General features: G+C 44.2%; 1 protein-coding gene across 1 annotated transcript; it reads right to left on the reverse strand.

Annotated features, from left to right (window-relative positions):
• Positions 1-989: 989 nt before the first annotated feature.
• LOC130492899 (leucine rich adaptor protein 1-like) lies at positions 990-22,538 on the reverse strand. Its single transcript, XM_056866666.1, has 2 exons — positions 22,266-22,538; positions 990-1,464 (listed from the first exon to the last, which is right to left on the reverse strand). The coding sequence occupies exons 1-2, from the start codon at positions 22,536-22,538 to the stop codon at positions 1,087-1,089; spliced, it is 651 nt and encodes a 216-aa protein (XP_056722644.1). The 3' UTR covers positions 990-1,086.
• Positions 22,539-25,232: the final 2,694 nt, after the last annotated feature.

Here is a 25,232-nt window from a genome sequence, read left to right on the forward strand (position 1 = left end):
ATATAGTGATTAGCTAAAACAACTAAAATATAGTGAAATGTTGTATGTACTATAAAATAACAGTATTATTTTTAAATTTCTCAATTTGATTTTAGCCAGTCCCCCTCTACGTCTACCTAAATTTTTGTATGGGTTCTGTCACTGAATAATATCAATATGTTTGGGTAATAAAACTTTTTTTTAATCATCTTGCTTTTTCATGATTACAGAATATTACATAACCCCTGTCCCATTTTTGCCATCCCAATGTCCCGTTTTTTCTTGTGCGCATTTATGATAGTGGGTATTTTTATGTGAGCAATTTTCATGTGGGCATTTTTCATGTGCGGTTTTTTTTTTGTTACCGAGATGAAGATAACTGAAAGCCTGTTATGCCACCTCAGAACTGCAGGCTATGCAGGAAGAGGGCCAAAAGAAGCAAGGACATCAGGGGAAATGCTTAGCCTTTCCCCTGATGAGTTACATTTCTATGTGCAAGGAGGTTTTTTCCTGAAGTGGTACTGTCCCAATAACCTTTTCCCCCTCTGAATCATGATTTTTTCTGAATATATGCAGTGGTTTTATATGGGCTTGGAGGATTCTGTGGTTTTTTCTTTTGATCTATGAGCATCAAAAATCAACCAACCCCAGACAGTGAGGGGATTTCCTTAGTTACTTTCAGCTTAGTTTTCAAAAAGTTTACATTTCTAATTCCAATGACTTTAAATGAACTAGCCAAGAATCTTTAACTGCAAACTACAGATAACAAGAAGTGTTTTATTGTAAGTCAGATGCAGAATTCAATCCAATTTAATTCCCACACTTCGTGTTCAAGATCAAGTTAATTTTCCTCACCTGCATTTTTGTAAAAATTGGTAAAAAGAGATATTATAAAATAGAAGAAGAATCACAGTAATAAATTAAGAGGGTAAAAAACATTCAGGAGGGAAAAAGAATCTAGGAGCAACACTGAAAGAAAACTAAAGCAGATTTAAAATAGGTCATCCTTAATAAAGGTGCTTTTAAATTGCTTAACACAAATAGCAGCATGGAAAAGTCATAAATACAAGTGCATGTTTGTCCGTCATTAAGCTTCTTCTTCTTTAATTAACCAAAGCAGTAGTACTCATCAGACTCAAGCTTGGGATATTTATGTAAGGACTGTGAGTCATCTATAAAAGAAGAGTCACTGAACTGGTCCATGTCTGAAGGAGTGTGTCGCCCAGGGATATCATCTGCCAAAGTGTCCAAATAACTTCCCACGGAGATGCCATCTAGTCCGTCACTACTGTCCTGCAAACTGTTGTAGCTGCCTCTCAAAGAGGTCTCTTGACTCTCCAGCAGGCTGCAGAAGCTGCCGCTCAGGCTGCTGCCTCTGCTGGGGATGGCTCCTTTCTCTTCCATCATCCACTTGATCGATTCAATGCTTTCATTGATGACCAGCAGCTGGCGCATGAGCTTAATGTCGGTGGCTCGGAGATCAACCTGCATGTGAAAAAACAACCAGTGTACTGTATTAAAGATACACACATGCACATACCCTGGGTTAGAATAATTTTGCGTGAGGGCACCTTGGTTGGGAATTTTCTTCCCAGATAATTTGGTACCTTCTTTGTTGTCCTTCAAGTGCCTGGTAAAATGAATCTCATTGGCCTAGGCTTTTAATAACCATTTTGTTTGCTGCATTATTCTATTGTGGCTGTTTTAGTTCACAATTCTATTTGGGAGGGGACATCTTGAAAGTTTCTTAAACGGCAGGCTGTAATTATTTGAATAAATAATCAAATAAATAAATAAATAATCCAGCTTTATGAGACCAAAGACTTTCAAAGGAAACATTAAACTTTTTACCCATGAATTATGTTAATCTAGATGTTGTTGTTGATGGGATTCTAAAGATGACTTAGACTTAGCTGTGTGCAAGCTGCCAATGTACTTTGCCAATGTACTTTGGACATATTATGAGAAGACAAGAGTCACTGGAAAAGACAATCATGCTAGGAAAAGTTGAAGGCAGCAGGAAAAGAGGAAGACCCAACAAGAGATGGATTGACTCTATAAAGGAAGCCACCGCCCTCAATTTGCAAGATCTGAGCAAGGCTGTTAAGGATAGGACACTTCGGAGGACATTGATTCATAGGGTCACCATGAGTCGGAAACGACTTGACGGCACTTAACACACACACACACACAAGCTGCCAATGAGAGGCTGAACAAGCCACTTAAAATACTTTTAGCAAGATAAAGACAACAGTGGCTCTGTCCATGCTGAGAGAATATTATTACTATTTACAATATGTCAGGAATGAAGAGTTGGTTTTTTTATGCCAACTTTCTCTACCTCTTAAGGATAATCAAACTGCCTTACAATCTCCTTCCCTTCCTTTCCCCACAACAGACACCTTGTGAGGTAGGTGCGGCTAAGAGAGTTCAGAGAACTGTGACTAGCCCAAGGTCACCCAGCTGGCTTCATGTGTAGGAGTGGGGAAACAAATCCAGTTCACCAGAGTAGCATCCGCTGCTCATGTGGAGGAGTGAGAAATCAAACCCGGTTCTCCAGATGAGAGTCCACTGCTCCTAACCACTACACCACACTGGCTCTCGAATGAGGCAGAGTAGGATTTTCAAAGTCTCAGAGGACATACCTAATTAACTGTTTCTCTGGGATGTTAAATTCTCATAGGCATAATTAGGCCAGGGCTGAAATTAACATTATGCTAAATCCAGTGTGCCCTGACCTGGATGGCCCAGGCTAGCCTGATCTCGTCAGATCTCAGAAGCTAAGCAGGGTCAGCCCTGGTTAGTATTTGGATGGGAGACCACCAAGGAATACCAGGGTTGCTGTGCAGAGGAAGGCACTGGCAAACCACCTCTGTTAGTCTCTTGCCATGAAAACTCCCCCAAAGGGGTCGCCATAAATTGGCTGCGACTTGACCGTACTTTACACACACACAAATTCAGTGGGCCAGTATAGCATAAGTTTAAGCATTCAAGGGTAATTAGTTGAACAACACACTCAAAATTTTCAAGCTGGTAATATATTTGAAATAGGGTTACCAACCTCAAGGCGAGGCCTGGAGTTCTCCTGGAACTACAGATATCCAGAACAGTTGCCTTGGAGGAAATGGCAGCTTCACAGGGCAGACTCTTGTGGCATCACATCCCTGCTGAGCTCCCTCCCTTCCCCAAACTCCACCCTCCACAGGCACTGCCTCTAAATCTCCAGGAATTTCCCAAGCCAGTGTTGGCAGCTTTACTTTGAAAACACGGCCTATAAAGATTGACAGCAGATCCAAATGCCAGGCCCAAGCTTCCTTCGGAGTTTTCAGATTGCTTTGCCTTACCTTTTCCTCTGCTGATACCTGTTCCTCTGTTCTTTCTTCCCTTGGTCCCCCTTGTCTCTGTTCTAGGGTTGCCAACCTCCAGATAATGGGGGAGAAAATAGACACCACTGTACTAGTATCGGGAGATTAGGAAGTCAGTACAGGAGCGAAAAACACATATAGGTGCAAAGACAATGATTCAGCTCAAACCCAACCCCTTTCTGACTATATATTACTCTTCCTACACACTTGACACTGAGAGACACTGTCCATCAGTGTTACTCCTCTGAAGATGCCGGCCACAGCTGCTGGCGAAACATCAGGAAAGAAAATACCAAGACCACGGTCACACAGCCTGGATAACCTACAAGAACCAATGAACTCTGACCGTGAAAGCCTTCGACAATATTTCACGGGTTGTTGTTTTGTGAGGGAGAGCATTTGGGGGAGCTTTCTCTTAGGTAAAAAGTGTCGTCGTCCCCCCCTTTATCTTCTTCTCTAGTTTCTGATATCACTCTCCTTACTTGAGTTATCAAACAAGTTCAGAATAAAGACAGCCAGTGGTACAGTAGTTAGGAGCTATGGACTCTAATCTGGAGATTCCCCACTCCTATACATGAAGCCAGCGGGGTGACCTTGGGTTAGTCACAGTTCTCTCTGAACTTTTCAGCCCCACCTACCTCACAAGGTGTCTGTTGTGGGGAGAGGAAGGGAAGGAGTTTGTAAGCCGGTTTGATTCTCCTTAAAAGGTGGAAAAAGTCATCATATGAAAACCAACTCTCCTTATTCTTCTAAAGTGGATAGGCAGACATCATAATGGAATACTTACATTTACTGGTGCTGATAACACTGGTATAAAAATTCTTTTACATTTCTCTCTTTTTTAAGTTGTATCTTACCACTCTGCTCAGCTAAGTGTGACACCTTCCATCTCAGCCCAACACTTTCTCTGGTGGAAGAGGCTCTTCCTCTGGATAAAGACACCTGGTACTAGAGGAAGGCTCCAAACTCAGTTGAGTGGAGTGGCAGGATACAACCTAATGTTAAGGCTATAGCGCCACAGTGTACACTTACCTAAATTCTTACCCACCTTGGGACAATTTAGAAAGAAGCAGGTTGGCCTATTAATAATAGCTTATGTACAGTAAAATCTGAGAAAAAATAAAAAACCTCAGAATTTTAATTCTGAGAAGGGAAAGCCCCCCTCTCCAATTCTAACAGTTGCTGTAAAAGGGATCCTAATCCAACTTCACATCCACTATGTGTATGGGTATGATTGTGCGCATGTGTAGCCTAGGGAGAAAATGGTGGGTGATCAAAACATTTGAGGACATAACCTTCAAGGACATAACCTTCAATTTTGCAGAATTAATTAATTTTACTGAATTATTTTAAAAAAAAATCCTAGGGGAGAGTTTTCCAATATTTTTAACTTGCATCTACCAAACTAAAATCACCCCCCCGAGTATGACAACAAAGATCCATTAAAAACATTGTCTTCAAATGAACATGTAAAAATGTTTACTAGCTCAACGTCTCCCAGCCTGTGGATCCAGACCTGAAAGTGGGTTGCGAAGCCTGTAGAAATGGTTTCCAGACTTTTTGCAGTTTTACTGATCTGTGCATGGCTCTGTTTTTTAATGTGGGCAACCATACTAAGTAACTTTGGATTTGTCAGTCACCATACCAAAAAAGTTGGGAATCACTGCACTAGCGAATACATTTTTTAAATTAATGGTAAATACCACACAATAGTTTTAGTGGATTTAGTCTGAACAGAGACTTGCTGGAGACATGCTGATAGTCAAACGGAGTTTTAGTTGAGGTTTACAAAAATGAATACAACTTATTGTGTATTATAGCTTTTTATACTGAGCTCTAAGCCCTTGTTTTTCTATATACGAATATAACATCTGCATTGTTCACCCACAATGAACTGAGGGGGAAAATCCCAGACTCTGAGGAAATGAGCTATTTATCTTGCTTTGGCAAGCCTCCTTTTTTCTTTGCATATACCGTATTTTTCGCTCCATAAGACGCACCTGACCATAAGACGCATCTAGTTTTTAGAGGAGGAAAACAAGAAAAAATATATTCTGAATCAAATGGTGTACTGCCCCTGCATCTCTGCCCTGGGAAGCAGCTTAGGACCCTGGGGTCTGAAAGGGGTTGGCCGGACTCCCTGCCCCCCAAGAGGGGCACCGGCGGAGACCCACCCTGGGGACTTGTGCGGCGGCTGGTGCCTGAATGCCCCGTCTGCACGAGGGGGGGGGACGCTACGCCTGGGGAAGTGCCCTGAATCCCCAAGCACGCAGACGGCGCTCCGTGCCCCGCTGCGCAGGGCGGCTGAGAGGGGCCTCCTGCCCCCCAGCTGGCTGGTGGCATCCTAGCTGGCTCCCGGGGCGCGTGGGCTCTGCGCCGGGGCTCCCGCAGCGGTGGCGGGTAGGGGCCTCCCGCCCCCCAGCTGGCTGGCGGCTTTAAAGCCGGCTCCCGCTGCGCAGGGCGGCTGAGAGGGGCCTCCTGCCCCCCAGCTGGCTGGTGGCATCCTAGCTGGCTCCCGGGGCGCGTGGGCTCTGCGCCGGGGCTCCCGCAGCGGTGGCGGGTAGGGGCCTCCCGCCCCCCAGTTGGCTGGCGGCTTTAAAGCCGGCTCCCGCTGCACTGGGCGGCTGCTGGGAGGGGCCTCCCGCCCCCCAGCTGGCTGGCGGCTTCCTAGCCGGCTCCCGGGGCTCGACGGCTCTGCGCTGGGCTGCCGCAGGGGGGGGGCGGTCGGCCGTGGCTCCCAGGGCCTCTCGGCAGCTTTGCCCTTCTCCCCAGGGGCCGGATTCACACACATTTGCTCCATAAGACACACAGACATTTCCCCTCACTTTTGAGGAGGAAAAAAGTGCGTCTTATGGAGCGAAAAATACGTTAATTCTTTCCATGGATTCTTTAAAATCTCAAGTCTGTCCAAATACCCTGAATTACACACTGCTATATATCTATATCTATCTATCTATATCTATCTATCTATATCTATATTGCTCTAGTGGTTTACATGAATGGCGTCAAACTGTGTGCCAAAGGACTATTACATTCTTCCTCTTCCTCCACAGTTCCCATATCTTTTCTACTACATCTGCTTACACGCCTCTCACATTCATCACAATTGCTCTTCCCTACAATATCCATGGCCCACCTTTGTATCATCCGTCCTCCTTCCTCAGGACCCTAGTTGCCCTATATAGCTCTCTGTTCCTTCAACAATCCCTCCCCTTCGTTCTACATTTGCAATATGAATCCCATTGTGTGTGTGTGAAAAGTTGTCAAGTCGCAGCTGACTTATGGAGACCCCTTAAAGCAGGGGTGTCAAACTCATTTGTGAGGAGGGCTGGATATAACATAAATGTCACTTGGTCGGGCTGACGATGTGTACCAAACAAATAAACAAACAAACAAATCCCATAAAATACCTGTGTCTTCTATAAAGTTAGGATCCCTAGTCCTACACATCAATTAAAAAAAAATTAAACTGGGGGGGGGCATTTGGCTGCCTTGGCTAGTGATCCCACAGCTGACTCGCCAGCCCTGATCTGGACTAGGGAGGGTGGCTGCCTTGGTTGGCAAGCCTGCAGCGGGCTCACCAGCCCGGATCTGGACGGGGTGGTGGTGGCTGCCTTGGCTGGTGAGCCTGCAGTCCTCCCCCAGTCCAGAAAGACAGGGAGAAAGAGAAAGCAAGAGAAAGAGAGAGGCAGAAAGACAGAGAGACAGAAAGAGTAAAACAGATAAGAGACAAAGGGAGAAAGAGGGGAAGAGAGAAAGGAACAGAGATAAAGAAAGAGAAAAAAAAACAAAGGGGGATGGGGAGGGTAGGTGGCTGGGCTCCTGGGGCACTGCAGCCTTGCTGCACCCAGAACAGGACGGAAGGGTTGCTGGGTGGGCGAGCGAGGCCCAAGGGGTCTTGCTGCGCCCAGAAAGGGGCAGGGGGTGGCTGTGTGGGTGAGCAAGGCCTGAGCTGCCTCACTGCAGCCAGAAAGGGACAGGGGGTGGCTGTGGGTGGGCGAGCACACGAGGCAGCTCACTGCGCCTGGGAACGACGGGGAGGGTTGGGTGAGCATGCAGGGCTGCTCAGGCCTTGCTGCACCCAGGAGAGGCGGGGAGGGGTGGGTGCGCAAGCCCGTTTGGGCTTTGTTGTGTCCAGGAAAGATGGGGCGAAGTGGGTGGGTAAGCGCGCAGGGCCTGCTCGGGCCGTGCTGCGCCTAGGAAAAACGGGGTGAGGTGGGTGGGTGAGCGCGCAAGGCCCGCTCAGGCCGTGCTGCACCCAGGAAAGACAGGGTGGGGTGCGTGGGTGGGTGCGTGAACCCACTTGTGCCTTAGGGTTGCCAACCTCCAGGTACTAGCTGGAGATCTCCTGCTATTACAACTAATCTCCAGCTGATAGAGAAACTGGCTGCTTTGGCAATTGGACTCTATGACATTGAAGCCCCTCCCCTCCCCAAACCCCACCCTCCTCAGGCTGCGCCCTAAAATCTTCCCACTGGTGGCAAAGAGGGACCTGGTAACCCTATTGTGCCTCGCTGCGCCTGGCAAAGATGGGAGGAGGTCACTGGCTGGGCAAGTGGGGCTGCTGCGGCCCCAGGAAACTCATAAAGGGAGAGGGCCAGAGAAAAGCCCTCCGGGGGCTGGATCGGGCCCACGGGCCACTTGTTTGACACCCCTACCTTGTGGGGTTTTCAAGGCAAGAGATTACCTCTGCATAGCAACCCTGGTATTCCTTGGTGGTCTCCCATCCAAATACTAACCAGGGCTGACCCTGCTTAGCTTCTAAGACCTAATGAGATTGGACTGTATCTTCCCTCCCTGGATCACATTAGCCAATACATTAAGGAAAGTCTTTGGAGAGGATACGTATGGGTGAGGGATCATGGCCTCTTCCTACTGCTTCTTTCAGGCCTGCATAGATCACTATTACTTGACCAAATCCGACAGGTATATCTCAGAGTTCAGATGTTCAGGAACATAGGTTAAGAATATTGCTGCCATTGCAAAACACTTCTTACCACTGGCTCTTAAACAGAGTCACACCCTTCTAAGCTCAATGCATTTAGAAAGGTATAACTCTATTAAGATTACACTGATAGTCACCTAAAATGTGGACTCTTTGGAATTCAAAATAGTAGATATTTCAGTCACTGACATCAGTTCAGATTTTCAAGCTCTCTTGTTAATTTTCATGTAGCCCCATTGTCTCTGAACATTAATTTTGAACTATCAGCCATGCAGCATCACAAGTACAAGGAGCTAATGGATCCTGAAATACTTAGTAGTCGTGCCAAACGTAACACTTAATTACACGTCCAACCTATCATTATGCAATACTCCAGTAATTAAAGATGCACCTTTCTCTACTCATCTAGTCTAAATGGCCTTCCATATGCTGAGCAATAATACATAGCAAATGAAATAATAATTAGAAACAGCCACCCAAGCCTCAAGGGCTGTCATTACAACACTATCAAATTTCCTTCCATTTGTAATGGCATACTTTGGTAGATTGTTATAGGTGAGCATGGTTAGCAATTTCCTAAAAGGAAAGTCTAGCACCTAAACTAATCATGGGATGATGTATATTAAAAATTGATGCACCTTATTTTTAGGGCTACATGTGGGCCTGTGCTAAAAAAAATGAACATTTTGCACCAAGAAAAAGACTGTATATCTGAAAACTATAAAAATTAACCACTGAAACACAGGTTTATGTTCTGCTTAATTTATTTTGGGTTTTTAGCAATTTTGCACACTGTATTTTGGTTCTACTTGCTACAGGGAGGGGGAAAAAAAGGGCACTGAAGCCCCCATCCCGAAGCCCCCATCCCTGTAAATCCTATTTATCAACTCCTCTAGGTTCTGAAATGTCACCATACATACCCACACACTTTTAAGCGTCCCAACAAAAAGTGTTAGAAATCATTTCCTCTCTTATAATGAAAGCTGAGATTCTTGGAAACCTGAATGTTCTGTTTCTAAATGCACATACAAAGAGTTGCTAAAAACGTTTCCACAATCAGCAATCCTTTGTGGATGCAGGAATCTCAGTATGCACATAGATGGTCAAACTGCCCTGATCAATTATAGGTTGGGAGATCCCATCATGTAAATCCAAGACAAAAAAAAAAAAAACCCTCCAGCTTGGGAGACAATTTGGATCAGATCTCCAGTACTAAGGCAGTAGGGAAGAGGAACTTGCCTGAACACATGAAGCTGCTTTCTATTGAGTCAGGCTGTACCACAGTCAGTACCATCTTTGACTGACAGTGACTCTTTAGGATCTCAGAAAAAAAGTATTTCCCATCATCAGATACTTTTCAGTGGAGATACCAGGGATTGACACACAGCTCTTCCGCATCTGCTAGTTCTCCTGCTTATTCTTTTTCAGGCTCTTTTATTTTTTTATCTGTTTCTGTCCCACCCTCTTATAATGCCATGTCTCATCACTGAGGCTACTACTGGCCTAGTAGCTCATATCATGCTGCAGGCAGGCTATGCAGCATGAGTTAGCTGAAACAGAACATAGAAATTGGTGTGGACTTTACCCATGTGTCTGAATCCAGGAACGGGAGCAACAATGTGGATGTAGGGATGAAGGCATTCTCCCTTCCTCACCTGCTCTTTCAATGGGCTTAGATGTGCCTTAGTTGTTATTTCAACACAAGAGTGTCTGGAATTCAGAGTGGCAAAAAGATAAGGAGGGCCTGCACCTGATGTTGTGCAGGCCTGATGGAAGCAGTACCGGATATCACTTATCTTGTGGTGGCAGTATTTCCCATTCCTGCAAGTGTCAAGCTACAAACTGCAATGCTAAACCAACATCTATACATGCAGAAGCAGATACACTTGAGTGACCAGTCCTGAAAACACTTAAAGCAGTTCTACACTTTATGCAGCAAATGCCATGTGTATCAGTGTGGGATTTTCAGATAAAGGGAATGCAGCCATCAGAACCAAATTTTGGGGCAAAGGTCTAAAGCCTCAGTACTCCAGCTCAACTGGGGGGAATACGGTTACCAACCCCAAGGTGGAGCCTGGAGTTCTCCCAGAATTACAACTGATCTCCGACTAGAGAGCTCGGATCCCTGGAAGAAATGTCTTTGGAGGGCATACTCTATGTGGTATTACATCACCACTGAGTTCTCTCCCAACCCCAAACTCTACCATCCGCAGGCACCACCTCCAATCCTCCAGAACTTTCCCAAGCGGGAATTGGCAACCTAGACATGATGCAGGCCAAAGCTAGAGATGGAGGGGTTCTACCAAGTTCATCCCCATCCTATTTCTCCAATTTGTTTCTCCAGTGTACTCTTGTAGAAGAGTGAATGGTTTTATTTGCATTTAGCCATAGGCCATTACAAACATGTCAAGGATACCACAGATACATAATAAAAGGAAATACTAGATTAATAAAATTCTGGATTAATAATAAATATACATAATAAAACTATGCTAAATCTATGCATACAAAAACAACAACAAAAATTAATAACTCAAAATTGTGGTGGTGGTGTCCCAATCGGCCAATGGGACCTAGCGACCATTAAAATCAACTTGAAGGATCAACTCCCTTAGCAGTCATATTGGACCTTATTTTCGTTGCTGCCAGAGCATACAGGGCAGTCCTATGAGAAGCAAACCCATCGGTATCTTGTGTACTCTTGTAACTGTAGTTCCTAGAACATCTGACATTAATGATGGGAGTGGGAGAGGCTATGGTCATTAACTCAAAATTCTAAAACTACCTAACTGCACTACTGGGTAAAGTATGGAGACCTGTGAATATGTGAAAACATTGTGTATATAGATGTGGGAATTTTGACTGCACAAATTGGGAGCAGCTAAAGGATATAATACTACTGATTTGAGAACTCACAAGTAAAGTCAAGGTTATGGTCTAAGTTATTACCTTTTTGAAATATGTATAAAAGGTTAGTCATGCAAGGAAATTATCATCAACAGAGGGCTAATTCATCACTACACTGAAAGATCCTGGGCTGCATGTAATGAAAGATAGCATATGGCACTAGTAGGTAGGGTCCCCAGGACTAAAAGAGAGCTATTGATACTCAAATATTTCTGTTTTTTGATTTTTTTGTCCTTATGAAACAGGGAGAGAGGTTGGCAAGTAGAGCTGCAGATCTTCAAAAGTGTCCTGAGTTCGTACAGTTGCTGTGGCAGTTTAAGAAAAAGGAAATGTTGGTATTTTAGGTGGCTCCCACTTCCCATTGCAAGAAATGGAGAGACGAGCTCAGAAAATCCCTAATACAAACTTACTGATGTAGCCAGACATGATAATATAGGTGTAAACATTTAGGTCTGTGCCCAGTTATAAGGAGCAGCTGCTGGTGTCAGAAAATTTGAGAGCAGATGGTATATGACAGATTCATGAGGATGCATTCCAGACATCTGTCCTGAGCAGCATTACCCAAATTGAGGATGGGTAATATAAACATTCAGAAGATGCCCTGAAATCTCAACATTGTCTATGCCTGTCTTGATATAAACATTTTTCTTTGCTGGTTCCACAGTGTCATGGTGGAGGTGAATCAATACAACACGTGCAACATGAGTAAGCCAACTCTGGCTCATGCCTGAATTTGGGTAGGTAAGCAAGGATTCTAAGCTGTGATCCCACTTAATCTAATTGGTTTAGAGACTTGCACTACAGACTTACGATCAAAAGAGTGTTCAGTTGAGTCATGAGAAACGGTCGAATTAAGGTTTAAAAATAGATGTGGATGTATATATACTTAACTTAATTGGAGATTTTTTTTTAAAAAAAGTGTTGTTCCCTGCACATGAGAATTACATAGCCTAAGAAAGCCCAAAGCTGACAAAACAGTTTATGACTTTGTGGATGGGAAACAAAGCCTGACAATCCAATGATTTGTTCATAGTTCAGCTGCTGTTGTGCAAGCAGAGGCCTGTACTGCCCAAGCATTTTGGCACTGGAAAGTGGGAACTACAGAAATCTGCAAATCTTCTCCCCACCAAGCAAGCCCTAGGTGAAATGGTATTTCAAACAAGGAGCACCTCTGGTCCTCTCTATCCTTCAGTGGTTCAATTTTTAATACCTTATTTTTTATTGCATTTTTATCCCATTTCATGACTGATGCACAGTTTGCTTTCGTGATTCAGCCATGTCATGGAAGTCAACAAAACAGCATGCTGTGTGTAAAGGGCCTTCAAGTTGCAGCTGACTTATGGTGACCCCTTTTTTGGGTTTTCATAGCAAGAGACTAACAGAGGTGGCTTGCCAGTGCCTTCCTCTGCAACCCTGGTATTCCTTGGTGGTCTCCCATCCAAATACTAACCAGGGCTGACCCTGCTTAGCTTCTGAGATCTGACGAGGTCAGGCTAGCCTGGGCCATCCAGGTCAGGGCAAACAGCATGCTAGAATCTGTAAATTTACTTTTATTCATGCTGTGTACAAGCACATAAAAACAAATTTATTTCCTCTATGCTTTTATCATTTTTAGAATAACTAAAACATTCTAAGAACAAGAAGTTGTGCATCATCAGTGGCAGGACCAATATTAAATACTTGACAGAAAGTGAAAGAATGCTAGCCAAAGTACTCTGGTTTGTACCATTTGTTACTGCAATCAAGGCAATAGCTGAGTGGATAGGCAGCCCCCAAGGCCTGCACTTCATGCTGTCACCTGTATTGCCTGTCTCCAAAACCACCCAAACCCAACATTGCACTGGCACTGCATGTTTGTGTGTGGGAAATAAATGAAGCAGAAAAACAATGGATGTTTGATGCACTGGTCTGCTCTGCATCCTTCTCTGTGGCTTTCAGGCTCCAAAAGCACAACATTACCATTTGGGATGCTCCATGGTATTTTGTTCAGTACAGCTGTTTCTCTTCCGCTGGGCAATGCACAAAAAGTTCTGACCATAAAATTGGATTCCATGATGTTGAGGGTTGCCAGGTCCCTCTTCGCCACCGGCGGCAGATTTTTGGGGCGGAGCCTGAGGAGGGTGGGGTTTGGGGAGGGGAGGGACTTCAATACCATAGAGTCCAATTGCCAAAGCAGCCATTTTCTCCAGGTGAACTGATCGCTGTCGGCTGGAGATCAGTTGTAATAGCAGATCTCCAGGTACTACCTGGAGGATGGCTACCCTAATAATGTTCAGAAATTTACTTAATGTTTTGTCATGGTTTCAGTGCTAGAATCTGTTGTAGCAACAAGCCAGGTTTTACTTATCTCTTTCTCTCTCTTTACAGGCTTGGTGAGTTGCTTATGAAGGACTCTGGTGGGCCTTATTATGTTTTCTTTGCTTGCATTAATTTGTTTTGAATAAAATCATACTCTGGTTACCAGAAAAGAACCTCAATATATTCCAAGGTGAATCTAACAGTGTCTTACCATTCCGGTTCTCACAGTGTCAGATCAGGAACATCTGTATATGCCATGGAGCAGTAAGTCTGGATGTACCTGCCAGACCATTTATACAATTAGCATGTTTTACCAACAGTACAGACAATGCTCAGGATTTCCACAGTCATTCCCCTTCTTTTTTTGGGTTGCAGGATTTGGCCTTATGAGGAAGAGATGTCATATATGCAGCTGAAAAATGTGAGCCTACACATACCACATACGTAGAACTGAGACTTTGAACAAGTCTACATTCATTAGGGTTTTTTGGCACACACTATCTATTCATACCCTGTTTTTAGTGTACATTCTACAGACTGTTTCCAATAATGCTTAAAATGACAGCATCAATAAAACAGCAACTATTAATCAAAATCCACAACAGTCTGAATAAAATCTAAGAACCTACAAGGAAACTATCATAAAACCCAACACAGAACCCAAGTGTTTTTTTTGGGGGGGGGGGGAAGTGAAGACCCTCCCTTTCCACCATCTTCAGAAGGGCAGAATTGTTCAGAGTCCTCCATCATAACATCCACATCAGATTCAGCTGCTGTGCCTCTATTGGTCTCACAAGTATCTGTTTAGATCCTTCTTTCTTGGATAAATTGAGAAATGTTTGGCTAGACAGACAACTTCATGAGAGGTCTCCCACGCACTTAGCTCATTCTCAGCTATCTGATTAATAATAATTAATGATCAGTCTATAAACTTCCATTCCCAAACACATCTAAAGGTTTTGCTGAGAATCTATTTAGATTGGCTGTCTTACCAACAATGGACAACAGTTCACCTGAGGCAATAGGATGTCAACTTGCTGATAGCATAATTTTGAACTTATATAAATACCCTCTTTCTTTTTCTCTGCTAAACAGCCATTAAATATGTTCACAAAGATTTTCCATCTGTTAAGCAAATGGGTGATTATGTGTTATTATTCATATACTGTTCATTCCCAAGGTGGTTTTTCTATTCTCAATACGATGTAATAGATTTTAAAAATGAGTTAAATGAAAAGAAAACTTTTGGCAGTAACATTAATGCAAACATTTTTTTGGCTGCTGTTAAGGATCTCCCTGAAGTAGGCGTATAGTATGGCTTTGCATCACTGGAACAAATGACTTTATTCACTAGCTACAAACCCATTTCATCTTCTTTATAAATAAAGATTGGTAGCATATGGACTGTAAGCTGAGAAGCTTTTTCACCTGGCTGCAATTTGATGAAAATTATTGTCATTGTTATTTTTTCTAAAAGTTCCTGAAACCCTACTTTTGTTATAGAAATTTTGTGTTCTGATCGTAAAAATAAATTTGAAGGTATAGCAGTGGACTGTTTGTCTTGAAACCAGATGACAGGTATGTCCTTGTCCTCATGATTTTGAGATGGCAGGATTTAAACTCTTCACATCATGATGAACTGAGGATTATAAACCATGGTGTGAACAAACCTTAGTAATTTGTGATGTTTGAATGCACACAAAAAAGGTTTAGTTGGTTGGCATGAAACTATCTATAGCTGGGTTGAGCAGTTTTTATTCACTGTGGCATGCTGTGCCATCTGAATTAAAAAACCACAGTTCTGGAAAGCAGCACTATCTCAGAGCTATAGCTACCTAACCACAGAGAGCACAGTAAAGGAGGAAATCTTCCTCTTGGGAGATGTGGAGAAACCAAGAAGCAGACAGACTGAAGTTTACACACAAACAAGGATTTTCATCTAGTTTGTTTGTAGTGCAAACCATGGTTTAAACAAACCTCATTTTATCATGATGTATGGACCTGTATTGTGATTTATAGTAGTGGTCTCTTGTTTTCAACGCATAGCCAGGGTTGGAACAGAGAGGATCTAGAGGACAGGCCCCTTAAAGCAAGGGCCCTCAACATGATGCCTGTGGGTGCTATGACACCTGCCTACATATTTTCTGGTGCCCACAAAATGTTTTTAGGAAGCGGGTGGGGTCAGTTAGGGCTTTTGCCCAGCACGGCATCTGATTGGCTGGGTAGATTTCCTTAAATGTTGCTTTGGCAGCAGCTGCTACCACAGCACAAGGATCTGCACTGTGTTACTGAAATTAAGCTGTGGAAATGATTTTGTGGCTGGCTCCGCCTCCTGTGGCAGCCATTGTGTTCCTGTTCCCACCACGCCGTGTCAGAATTGCAAATCTACCTGCATGCTCAAAAAGGTTGGGCCCCCTTGCCTTAGAGAATGAGGAAAGACTCCCAATCCACATGCACAATGAGTAAAAATGATAGCATATCTTTCCTTCTCTTCAATACTAGAGAAAGATTGAGAAGGGGCAAGTTCTTAAAGAGCTCTGGAAGCAGATGGAGGGAATTATTCCCAGTTTGTTTCAGCAAACTGCCAATCTATCTCCCCCCTCCCTCACTAGTATGGCTTTCCTTCATTCCACAGATGAATGTTCTTCACTCTCTTCACTACGCAGCTAAGAAATGTTGATTTCATCTGTCTTTCCCCTCCACCTATGGGAATGCTTAGGGTGCTGAGTCTATAATTTCTTTAGTGGGAATACTTAATTATTCAATGAAGGAAGCTGGTTGACCTAGAACCGTTCAAGCAGGCTGCTGGAGAAATAATTGTACAAGCGTCACTGTTCTGGAGAAAAGTAATGAGGTCACCTCCCATTATCAGCCCATCTCTGTACACAAAACACAATTATGTATACATAGTTTGGCCTGGCAGCATCCAAATTATCAATGCAAAACAAACATGATTAAAGCATGTTAAACAAATATCTGAAGGCACAGTGTTGGATCCCAAGGCGCCTTTGCAGGAACAGAATGCAATTCTCACTTGCCATACAGCCTCCAAACTGTTTTCTCTCCTGCCCCCAAGGGTCCCCTACTTTGGAACAGCTTTTCAAGAGGCAGAGGGGGCTGTAAAAGATGAGAGGTGTGGAAAATCTGTTCTGGAAACTGAGCTGCTCTTGTGGTATCATAGATATGAGAAATCCATTTTTTCTTCAGAAGCAAAAAGACATGCTTAACCAGAGTTCCTATTGCTAGATTTTTTAAATTTATTTTTTCCCCCAACATATTATGAAACATACAAGCCACACGACACAACAATTCTACCTGTCAATACAGGTCTTGGACAATAGTTACTATTTGTGAAATATATATAAACAAACTTTTGATATCAGCAAATTGAGCTTAATTTTATTAACTATTCTTTGATATGGAAGAGCAATCTTTTAGTGTGTGTGTATATATATATAGCAGGTTAATGTAGTTTTAATTAATCAATATTATGTTTTGTAAGCATTTAATAGTTTTATATTAGTTTAGGTTAGAAGGATTATAAACCCATTCCAGCTATTCACAAATAGTAATATCTCCAAGAGTTGTATTGACAGGCAGAATTGTTGTGTCATGTGGTTTGTATGTTATTTGTTATATGTTTTATAGTATGTTGAATTTTTTTTCTAAGATGGAACAACTCAAGATAATCTCGATTAATATTAACGGTTTGAATTCCCCAGCTAAAAGGGAAAAAAACTTTTCACAAACTTGTGGAACTACCATCAGATGAAGTTTGCTTACAAGAAACCCATATTAAAGATAAATTTGAAAGACTTTTAAATTGTAAGAAGTGGGTTCAATTTATTCCTCTTCGTCAACTTCAAAAAAGAGAGGAGATGCTATTTATGTCAAGGGCAACAGCCTAACGGTTTTGAATTTACTAAAAGACAAAAAAGGAAGGTTCTTAATTCTCCTAACACAAGGGGCAGATGGTAGCAAATTAATGATTGTGAATATATATGCCCCCAACAACGCGAAGGAAACATTTTATAAAACCACAGGACTTTCACTAAGAAGAGATTGTTATCTTGGGCGATATGAATGGAGCTAACTGTTGGAAGTGCTCAGACACAACAGGAACATTTTTCCACCAATGGTGGACCTGTACCAAAAGCCAAACGTACTGGCGAAAATTTCTTAAGAGAAATTCAGACAATGTTGCGAGTAAATTTTGAATTAGAACCCAAATATATGTTGCTAGGGATAACCCCTCCGCAAGTGAACTCTGTCAATAAAGAACTTTACCAATACACAACTTCTGCTGCCAGAATTGTCTATGCTAGATATTGGAAATCCAATATAATACCAGCTACTACAGCTTGGAGCAGTAAACTTTTTGACTTTGCATTAACGGCTAGATTAACTCACTTGTTAAAAATGAACTCTGTGTGCGAGTTTATGATAAACTGGCAACCTCTATATGATCATTATTCATGTGCCATGAATATTGTTTAGAGAACTACTTTTGAATCTACTCAATGAATGCTTATAATAATAATGTTCATATGCTTATGATGACTGATGTTATTTTGATCTGATGATAGTTTAGGCTGTGTAATGCTCTGAAGAAATAGATTTGATCCTTTTCCCTTTATTCCCTTTTTACCTTCTGTATCCCTTTATAAAAGCAATTATATATAATCTAAAGCAGCCAAATGTTTACATTCTGATCCAATGCGCTTCTTTTTCCAAGGGAGAACCAGAATTGCTTCTGGAACAGTTTAGACTCAGGGTTGGTTCCTTCCTTCCTTCCTTCCTGTCTGTCTGTCTGTCGTTTAGGGAAATATTGCTCTGATAATCAGGCCTCATTATTACAAATGAGAAATTTGGAGGGACTTCCAAAACATGAACCATTTTGCAATTGCTCCTTTTGTATTTCCTCACAATTAGGGACTGGGAGGCAATGTCTTTTCCCCATAACATCTCCCATTAAGACTGCACAAGGAAGGAAAGATGGTTAAGTAATACATGGATCATTTGCATAATGAGCAACTTATTAATCACCTCAGCCTCTGATTACTTAAATTCAAGCAGTGTAGACCTGCTGAACTGAAAGTTCTTAACTAAATTCTCAACCAAGTTCTTAACTCCCTTCATCTCAGGGTGAGAGGAGTTATGCCAACAACAGCAGGATTCCTTTCTCTGACGGAGTTTCACAGTGCCACAGAAAAAATAATGACATCTTAGTATATTTCAAATAGCAGAATATCAAACAAGGGTGTGTGACTGAAGGATAAACAAGTTGCACTTACCTGGAACTGTTCATCGAGTGGTCCTCTGTGCAGGCACACATCGGATCTGTGCATGCACAGGCCAGCTGCAGAGACCTTTAGTGTAGAAAGCTTCTAGAAGAGACGATCGGCGCCGTGGAGAGACTCCAGAGGCTAACTGAAACAGTCCACAGAAGGGATAGGAGGGAGGGGTGTGTGCCTGCACAGAAGACCACTCGATGAACAACAGTTACAGGTAAGTGCAACTTGTTTTACATCTTCGTGGCCTCCGTGCAGTCCCACACGGGAATGTAGCAAGCTAACACTCAGGAGGCGGGAGTGAGACTGCAAAAACTTCTATTGAAATGCATACTGTAAAATTGCATTCCACACAGATGCATCTGCATGTGCATCAACATTGATGGCATAACGTTTGATAAAAGCCATCGGAGATGACCAAGTAGTGGCCCTACATACATCTTGGATGTCTATGGCAGAAGAGAAAGCTGCAGAAGAGGCCAGTGCCCTAGTGGAGTGTGCACGAACTCCCAGGGGGCAATGACGCCAAGATGTCTCATAGGCTAGTCTAATGGCTTTAACAAGCCAGCGTGATATGGTCTGGGCAGATGCCATCAGACCCTTATTGGGCCCTCTGAAACATATAAACAAATGCAGATGAAACTAAATTGGGAGGGGTAGCAAATACGGTAAAAGACAGCCAGGGTACAGGATGTCATCCCATGGTAGCCATTTTGTGGTGGTTCCAGCTAGCTGTTTTCAAAATTCCAAAAGTGTCCATAGATCCAACAAGGTAGGGGACTCCTGCTTTAACCACTAGGCACTCTAGCTTGCCACATATCTACAACAGTGACAATAAAAACAAACGTTGGTAACCAAGTCCATAAGTTAGTTACAGCCGCCGCTGCTTATTTTCCTGTGCTGTGTCACTGAATTGGAGAAGAGAAGACAGTGTGTACATTGAATTCATAGACTCAATAGGGCAAAAAGGAAGGAGATGGGAAGTGTGTAAGGTCAGAGGTTTCTGCTGCAACCCATGAACGCTAGATTGGGCTCAGAACTGCAGCATCAGGACATGGACACCAAGGTTTCAGGATATGTCAAGAGTTCCTTTTTGAAACAGCTTCAAACTTATTTTTGCATGCAGATTGCTGGAATGGGGTGAGTACCTTGCTTTACATCAATTACAGTAGTAGCCTATAGTTTAACCGCCAGAGTTCATCTTCAAACAGTTCTGGTATTGTTAGATGTGAGTTGCAATGTGACTGGCCAAGCTTGCCAAATATATGGAGTCATGTAAGTTAGCTCTGTTCAGTAACTACAGGGTAGTTAAAGAAACTGCCTCATCACCACTAAATGTCATGTTTTTACTGCCTTACTCCGCATGACACGACACGTGTCCCCAAAGTCACACAGTTAGGAACTGCTCGAAACAGATGAGAAGCACAGAAGAGCAATTTGCCAAGTGGTGCCTGGGGAGGAGAGGGAACTCAGTGGGATACAATGACATAGAGCCCATCTTCCAAAGCAGCCATTTTATTCAGGGGACTTTGTCTCTATAGTCTTAAAATAAGCTGACATTCCGGGGGATTTCCAGGTCTCACCTGGAGGCTGGCATCCCTAGGTCTAACTGTAAGGCAAATGTACTCTGCATATGCTCAGTGGCACTTTTCTTCATTATTATTTCAAAACATTCCAGGATTCAGCCTTGGTACTACAATTGTATTCAGAATTAGATCTACATACAAAATAAAGCCTTGATTTTTTTTTTTAAAAAAAATTGCAGTTGGGGCAATTGACACACAAATTCCAAACTACGTCAAAACATTCTGTTGGCTGCTCCCTTAGTTGGAAAGTATTTGACTTATGGAAACAATCTCCCTCTGTCAATATTTTATTTTTCCATTTTGGAATGGGAAGAAGTCTGATTGGAGTATGATAAAAAGTGTGTCAAGCCTGTAGTTAGGGCATAGCTCCTAATTCAAAATACATGTTTGAAAAAGGGCAGGATTTCAAAGCATTCAAGATTCTGAATACCATACCCATTCTCAGCCAAAACTGAAAAATCTACAAACTGACAGAAAACCTTTGGAAAGGTGCAAATCCGGAACAAATCTAGCACTCTGAAAGGGTGTGGCTGTAAGAGAATTTGCTGTAGTACGCCCGGTTTGGGAAAAAGCGGAAATGTGGCAGTTTTAGTGAAAACGCACCAGTAGTTTTTCCTCTTCCCTATCAGTTGTGTGCTGAACTACAAACCTACCCACAAATGGTCTGAAATCAGGCAGTTGCTATGCCTGGCGGGGGAACAAACTAAGTAAAACAACATACCGAAGGACTCCACCCCTATCCCCAACTTTATAAAGTAATAGAAAAGAGCAAGAGTCCAGTCGCACCTTAAACACTAACAAAAATATTTTCTGGCAGGGTACGAGCCACAGCTCACTTCTTCAGATACTCACTTCTTCAGAAAGCTCATACCCTGCCAGAAAATATTTTTGTTAGTCTTTAAGGTGCTACTGGACTCTTGCCCTTTTCTACATATACATATGTATATTTTCTACATATACATGAGATAGGAGCTGTGACTCACGGAAGCTCATACCCTGCCAGAAAATATTTTTGTTAGTCTTTAAGGTGCTACTGGACTCTTGCTCTTTTCTACTACTGCAGACGACTAGCAGACAGGCTACCCACTGTGAATTATCTTTATAAAGTAATTCATAATTCGAGGAAGGGGGGGGATTATGATCAGCGCTTAATTTCTGAAAAGTGTTGCAAACCTCAAGGTTGTCTGGCAGCCAGTCCTATGACCTGAAAGCCTTGGCTCTAACGAAAGGCGTTAAGGGAGCCAACTGGGGTGATTCAACGGAGATATGGGGGGGGGAATGCATTCTGCACATACTCAGAGGCACGGTTCGTTTTCTTTTACGGGCCCTCGAGCAAGCCGATTACAGGGCCTGGTGCTGCTTCCGTGTCTCGAGTCGGAGTGAAAACCTATCTACCGGCAACGAGGCCGCTGGAAAGCCTGCTCCCGGCTTCTGAAAAATTAAGCTCGTGGAGGGACGGAGGAAGGGAGGCTGCAAGAGAAAACCGCGGGGGCGAGCACTTCCCGACGCGAGCGGCGGAAGGGCTTCTTGCAAACAGCCTGGGTAAAGGGGCGAAAACGCAGGGTCGCTGGAGCCTCCTTTCTTCCCTGTTCCAGCCAGGGTTCAGCCAGGATCGAACGCGCGGACGTTCTATGCCTGTTCCAGCCAGGATCGAACGCGCGGACGTTCTTCCCTGTTCCAGCCAGGATCGAACATTCTTCCCTGTTCCAGCCAGGATCGAACGCACATTCGTGCGTTCGATCCTGGCTGAATCCTGGCTGGAACAGGGAAGAACGTTCGTGCGTTCGATCCTGGCTGGAACAGGGAAGAAAGGAGGCTCCAGCGACCGCGCGTTTCCGCCCAAGGGATGGGATCTAGCGGCCAGATCCCGCGGGTTTTCCGGAACCGCACTCACCATTTCTTGATGGAGGAGGTGGAGCTTGGTCTCCAGCCGCTCTATGGCGCTGGAGCTGTTGCCGCGGAGTACGATGGGGGCTCTCGGGGCCGAGGAGGTGGGGAAGCCGGCAGGAGCGGGCCCCGGCCCTCCGCTGGGCCGCTCGCCGCCGTCCTTCTCGGCGCGGCCGGCTTCCGGCTCCTCCCCCCGCAAGCAGCGCACGAGGCTCTCGGGGACTTTGCGCCCCAGTTTGAGCTCGACGTGGTGCAGATCTGGCAGGCGGCGGTCTTCCATGGCTTTCGGGTCACAAAGGCTTTTCGGATTAAGAGCTGCGGGCGGCGGCGGCGGCGGCAGAGGACAAGGGGCGCCGGGCCCTTTTAGCCGCGCTGCCTGCTACTCGCCGGACTCTCCCATGTTAGTCCCGTTTGGGTAATCCGCCCGAGCAGAGGTGGGGGTGGAAGGGAGGAGAAAGACAGCGAGCCGGCCAGGTGACCCGCTGCAGGAGACAACCGGAGCCGCAGCCTCTTTCCGGCAGCTGCATTATTTGGATTGCAAACTCCAGCCCTTGGGGTGGCGGCGAGGGCGGGGGCGTTGTTTCAGGAAGCAGGCGAACGCGGGGTGGACTACAGCGAATGACAGCCTAGCCCATTAGAAACAATGGGAGAGGCTGCACAGCCCGTGGACGGTAATGGGAGCCTGGATTGCCAGTTGACTTGCATGGGCTCCACTGAAATGCGCTGCAGCACGAAACGAGCTCCGAGGAAAATGTGAAATGGATTTTCCAGTAAGGTCTCCAGATACACTACTCTGGGACTGGAATGAAAGCCCCCCCCCCCAGGGTGGAATTAAAGCCCCTGGGACTAGCAGAGGTGTTCTGGGGTTAGGAATGACAGCTGCTGGGACGAGCAGATGTGTTCTGGGACCGGGATGACAGCCCCTGGACTGCTCGTCCCAGGGGCCCATCGTTCCACCCGGGGCTGTCAATCCAATCCCGGAACACTTCTGCTCGTCCCAGGGGCCCGTCATTCCACTCTGGGGGCTATCATTCCAGTCCCCAAACATTTGTGCTAGTCCCTGGGGTTGTCATTCCACCTTGAGGGCTGTCATTCCAGTCCCAAAACACTTCTGGTAGTCCCAGGGGCTGTCATTCCAGCCCTTGGGCTGACACTCCAGTCCCAGAACACTTCTGCTCATCCCAGGGGCTGTTATTCACTCTGGGGGCTTTCATTCCAGATCCAGAACCCTTCTGCTAGTCCCAGGGGCTGTCATTCCACCCCTGGGGCTGTCAATCCAATCCCAGAACATTTCTCCTCGTCCCAGGGGCCGTCATTCCACTCTGGCGGCTGTCATTCTAGTCCCAGAACACTTGTGCTAGTCCCAGGGGCTGTCTTTCTATCTTGGGGGGGGGGGCTGTCATTCCAGTCCCAGAGTAGTGTACCTGGGCTTAAAGACCTTACTTGAAAATCCATTCCACATTTTCTTTGCAACTCTTTTTGTGCTGTAATGTATTTCAACAGAGCCCATGCAAGTCAAAGGGCAATCCAGGATCTTATTATCTTCAATGGGCTGTGCAGCCTCCCCCATTGTTTCTAATGGGCTAGCCTGTCAGTCGTTTTAGTACATCCCATATAATGTCAGTTCTTTCACTTCCTTCAACTCCCTCTGCAAAAGCCACCTTTTTTGGTTAAGCCTCTGGGACAACTCCGAAGAGTGGAACTACTTGTTATATAAAAGATCTGTGACTGGAATTCCTGACATTTTCTTTAACATGAAAAAGTACCATGAGGAGATAATTTAATTTGCAGACAACAGATAGACATCCTTGGGGCGGGGGGGGGGGGCTATACAAAGAACCAGCTGGTGTAGTGTTTAGATTGCTGGGCTAGGACTAAGGAGAGCCAGGTTGAAACCCCAACTCAGCCATGAAGCCAGACCAACTTCTCTGGGTTTTGAAAAGGAGGAGAGATGCATGTATGCTGCCCCTGAGCTTCTTGGAGAAAGGGTGAAATAAAAATGAAGGCAATAGGTAGATGCCAGAGAGACTGTCACATGTCCATAGATGAACCTTCCAGAGAGGGGCCTAAATACAAATAAGATATGAGGTCTCTAGGCTCCTGTTAGTGGCCAAGACCTGATTTGTTATTCAAATGATTGTGGGAGCAATTTCCCAATGGGCCAGTCCAATGATACTCTGGGAATATTTATATGGAAACACCATGTGGGAAAACAAATTTGTAATTTATTTCTAAGGGTGTTTATTAATTTACTTCCCTCCTCCCCACTCACAAATGACATGGTTCCTTCCAACATCATTGTTATCCGCTCAGCTGGATGTTGGTGCGGAAAGGAAACTCATCCCTTCATTCTACTGAATATAGTTTCTCCATTCCAGTGACTCCCAAACTGTGTGTCATGAAAGAAGCTGATGTTTTAATATAAAACTGAGCCATCATATTGGATGCATACACCATTTTGTCCCCATTAGGGCCAGGAGGGCTCAGACAGCATTGACGCCCCACTATTACTTTTGCAGCCACAGAATGCAGGTCCAAAGGAATCACAACAGAACTCCTCTGTGACTGAAATCAATAAAAATATAGCCATTATCTCAAAATGAGAGCAGGATTATAGGCCTAATAAGGCCACCAATTTTGTTTACTGTTATCCTAGTAAGGATGAGGTTTGAGGGATTCCTTGAATTTACTGTATTATTGGTAGACTCCAGGAACAGGCTAAACGGCTTTAACTGTTTTTTGTGTTTTGTTTTTTCCTCTCACATGTTCTGTTCCACTGCCATTGAAAAGGACAGTAGCTGATCTGCTCAATCCCCCCGCCCTTTCAGGCCTTAGTAACATGGACAAATGGAACATGATACTGCCTGTCATGGTGGATAAAATGCTGTAATCTAAACATCCGAAGAAAGTCCATCTTTTTACATAATCAAGAAACATTTTCATTATTAAAAGTGTTGTACAATATTACATCCAT

The sequence above is a fragment of the Euleptes europaea genome, unplaced genomic scaffold (assembly GCF_029931775.1).
Source record: "Euleptes europaea isolate rEulEur1 unplaced genomic scaffold, rEulEur1.hap1 H_1, whole genome shotgun sequence".
Classification (NCBI taxonomy): Eukaryota; Metazoa; Chordata; class Lepidosauria; order Squamata; family Sphaerodactylidae; genus Euleptes; species Euleptes europaea.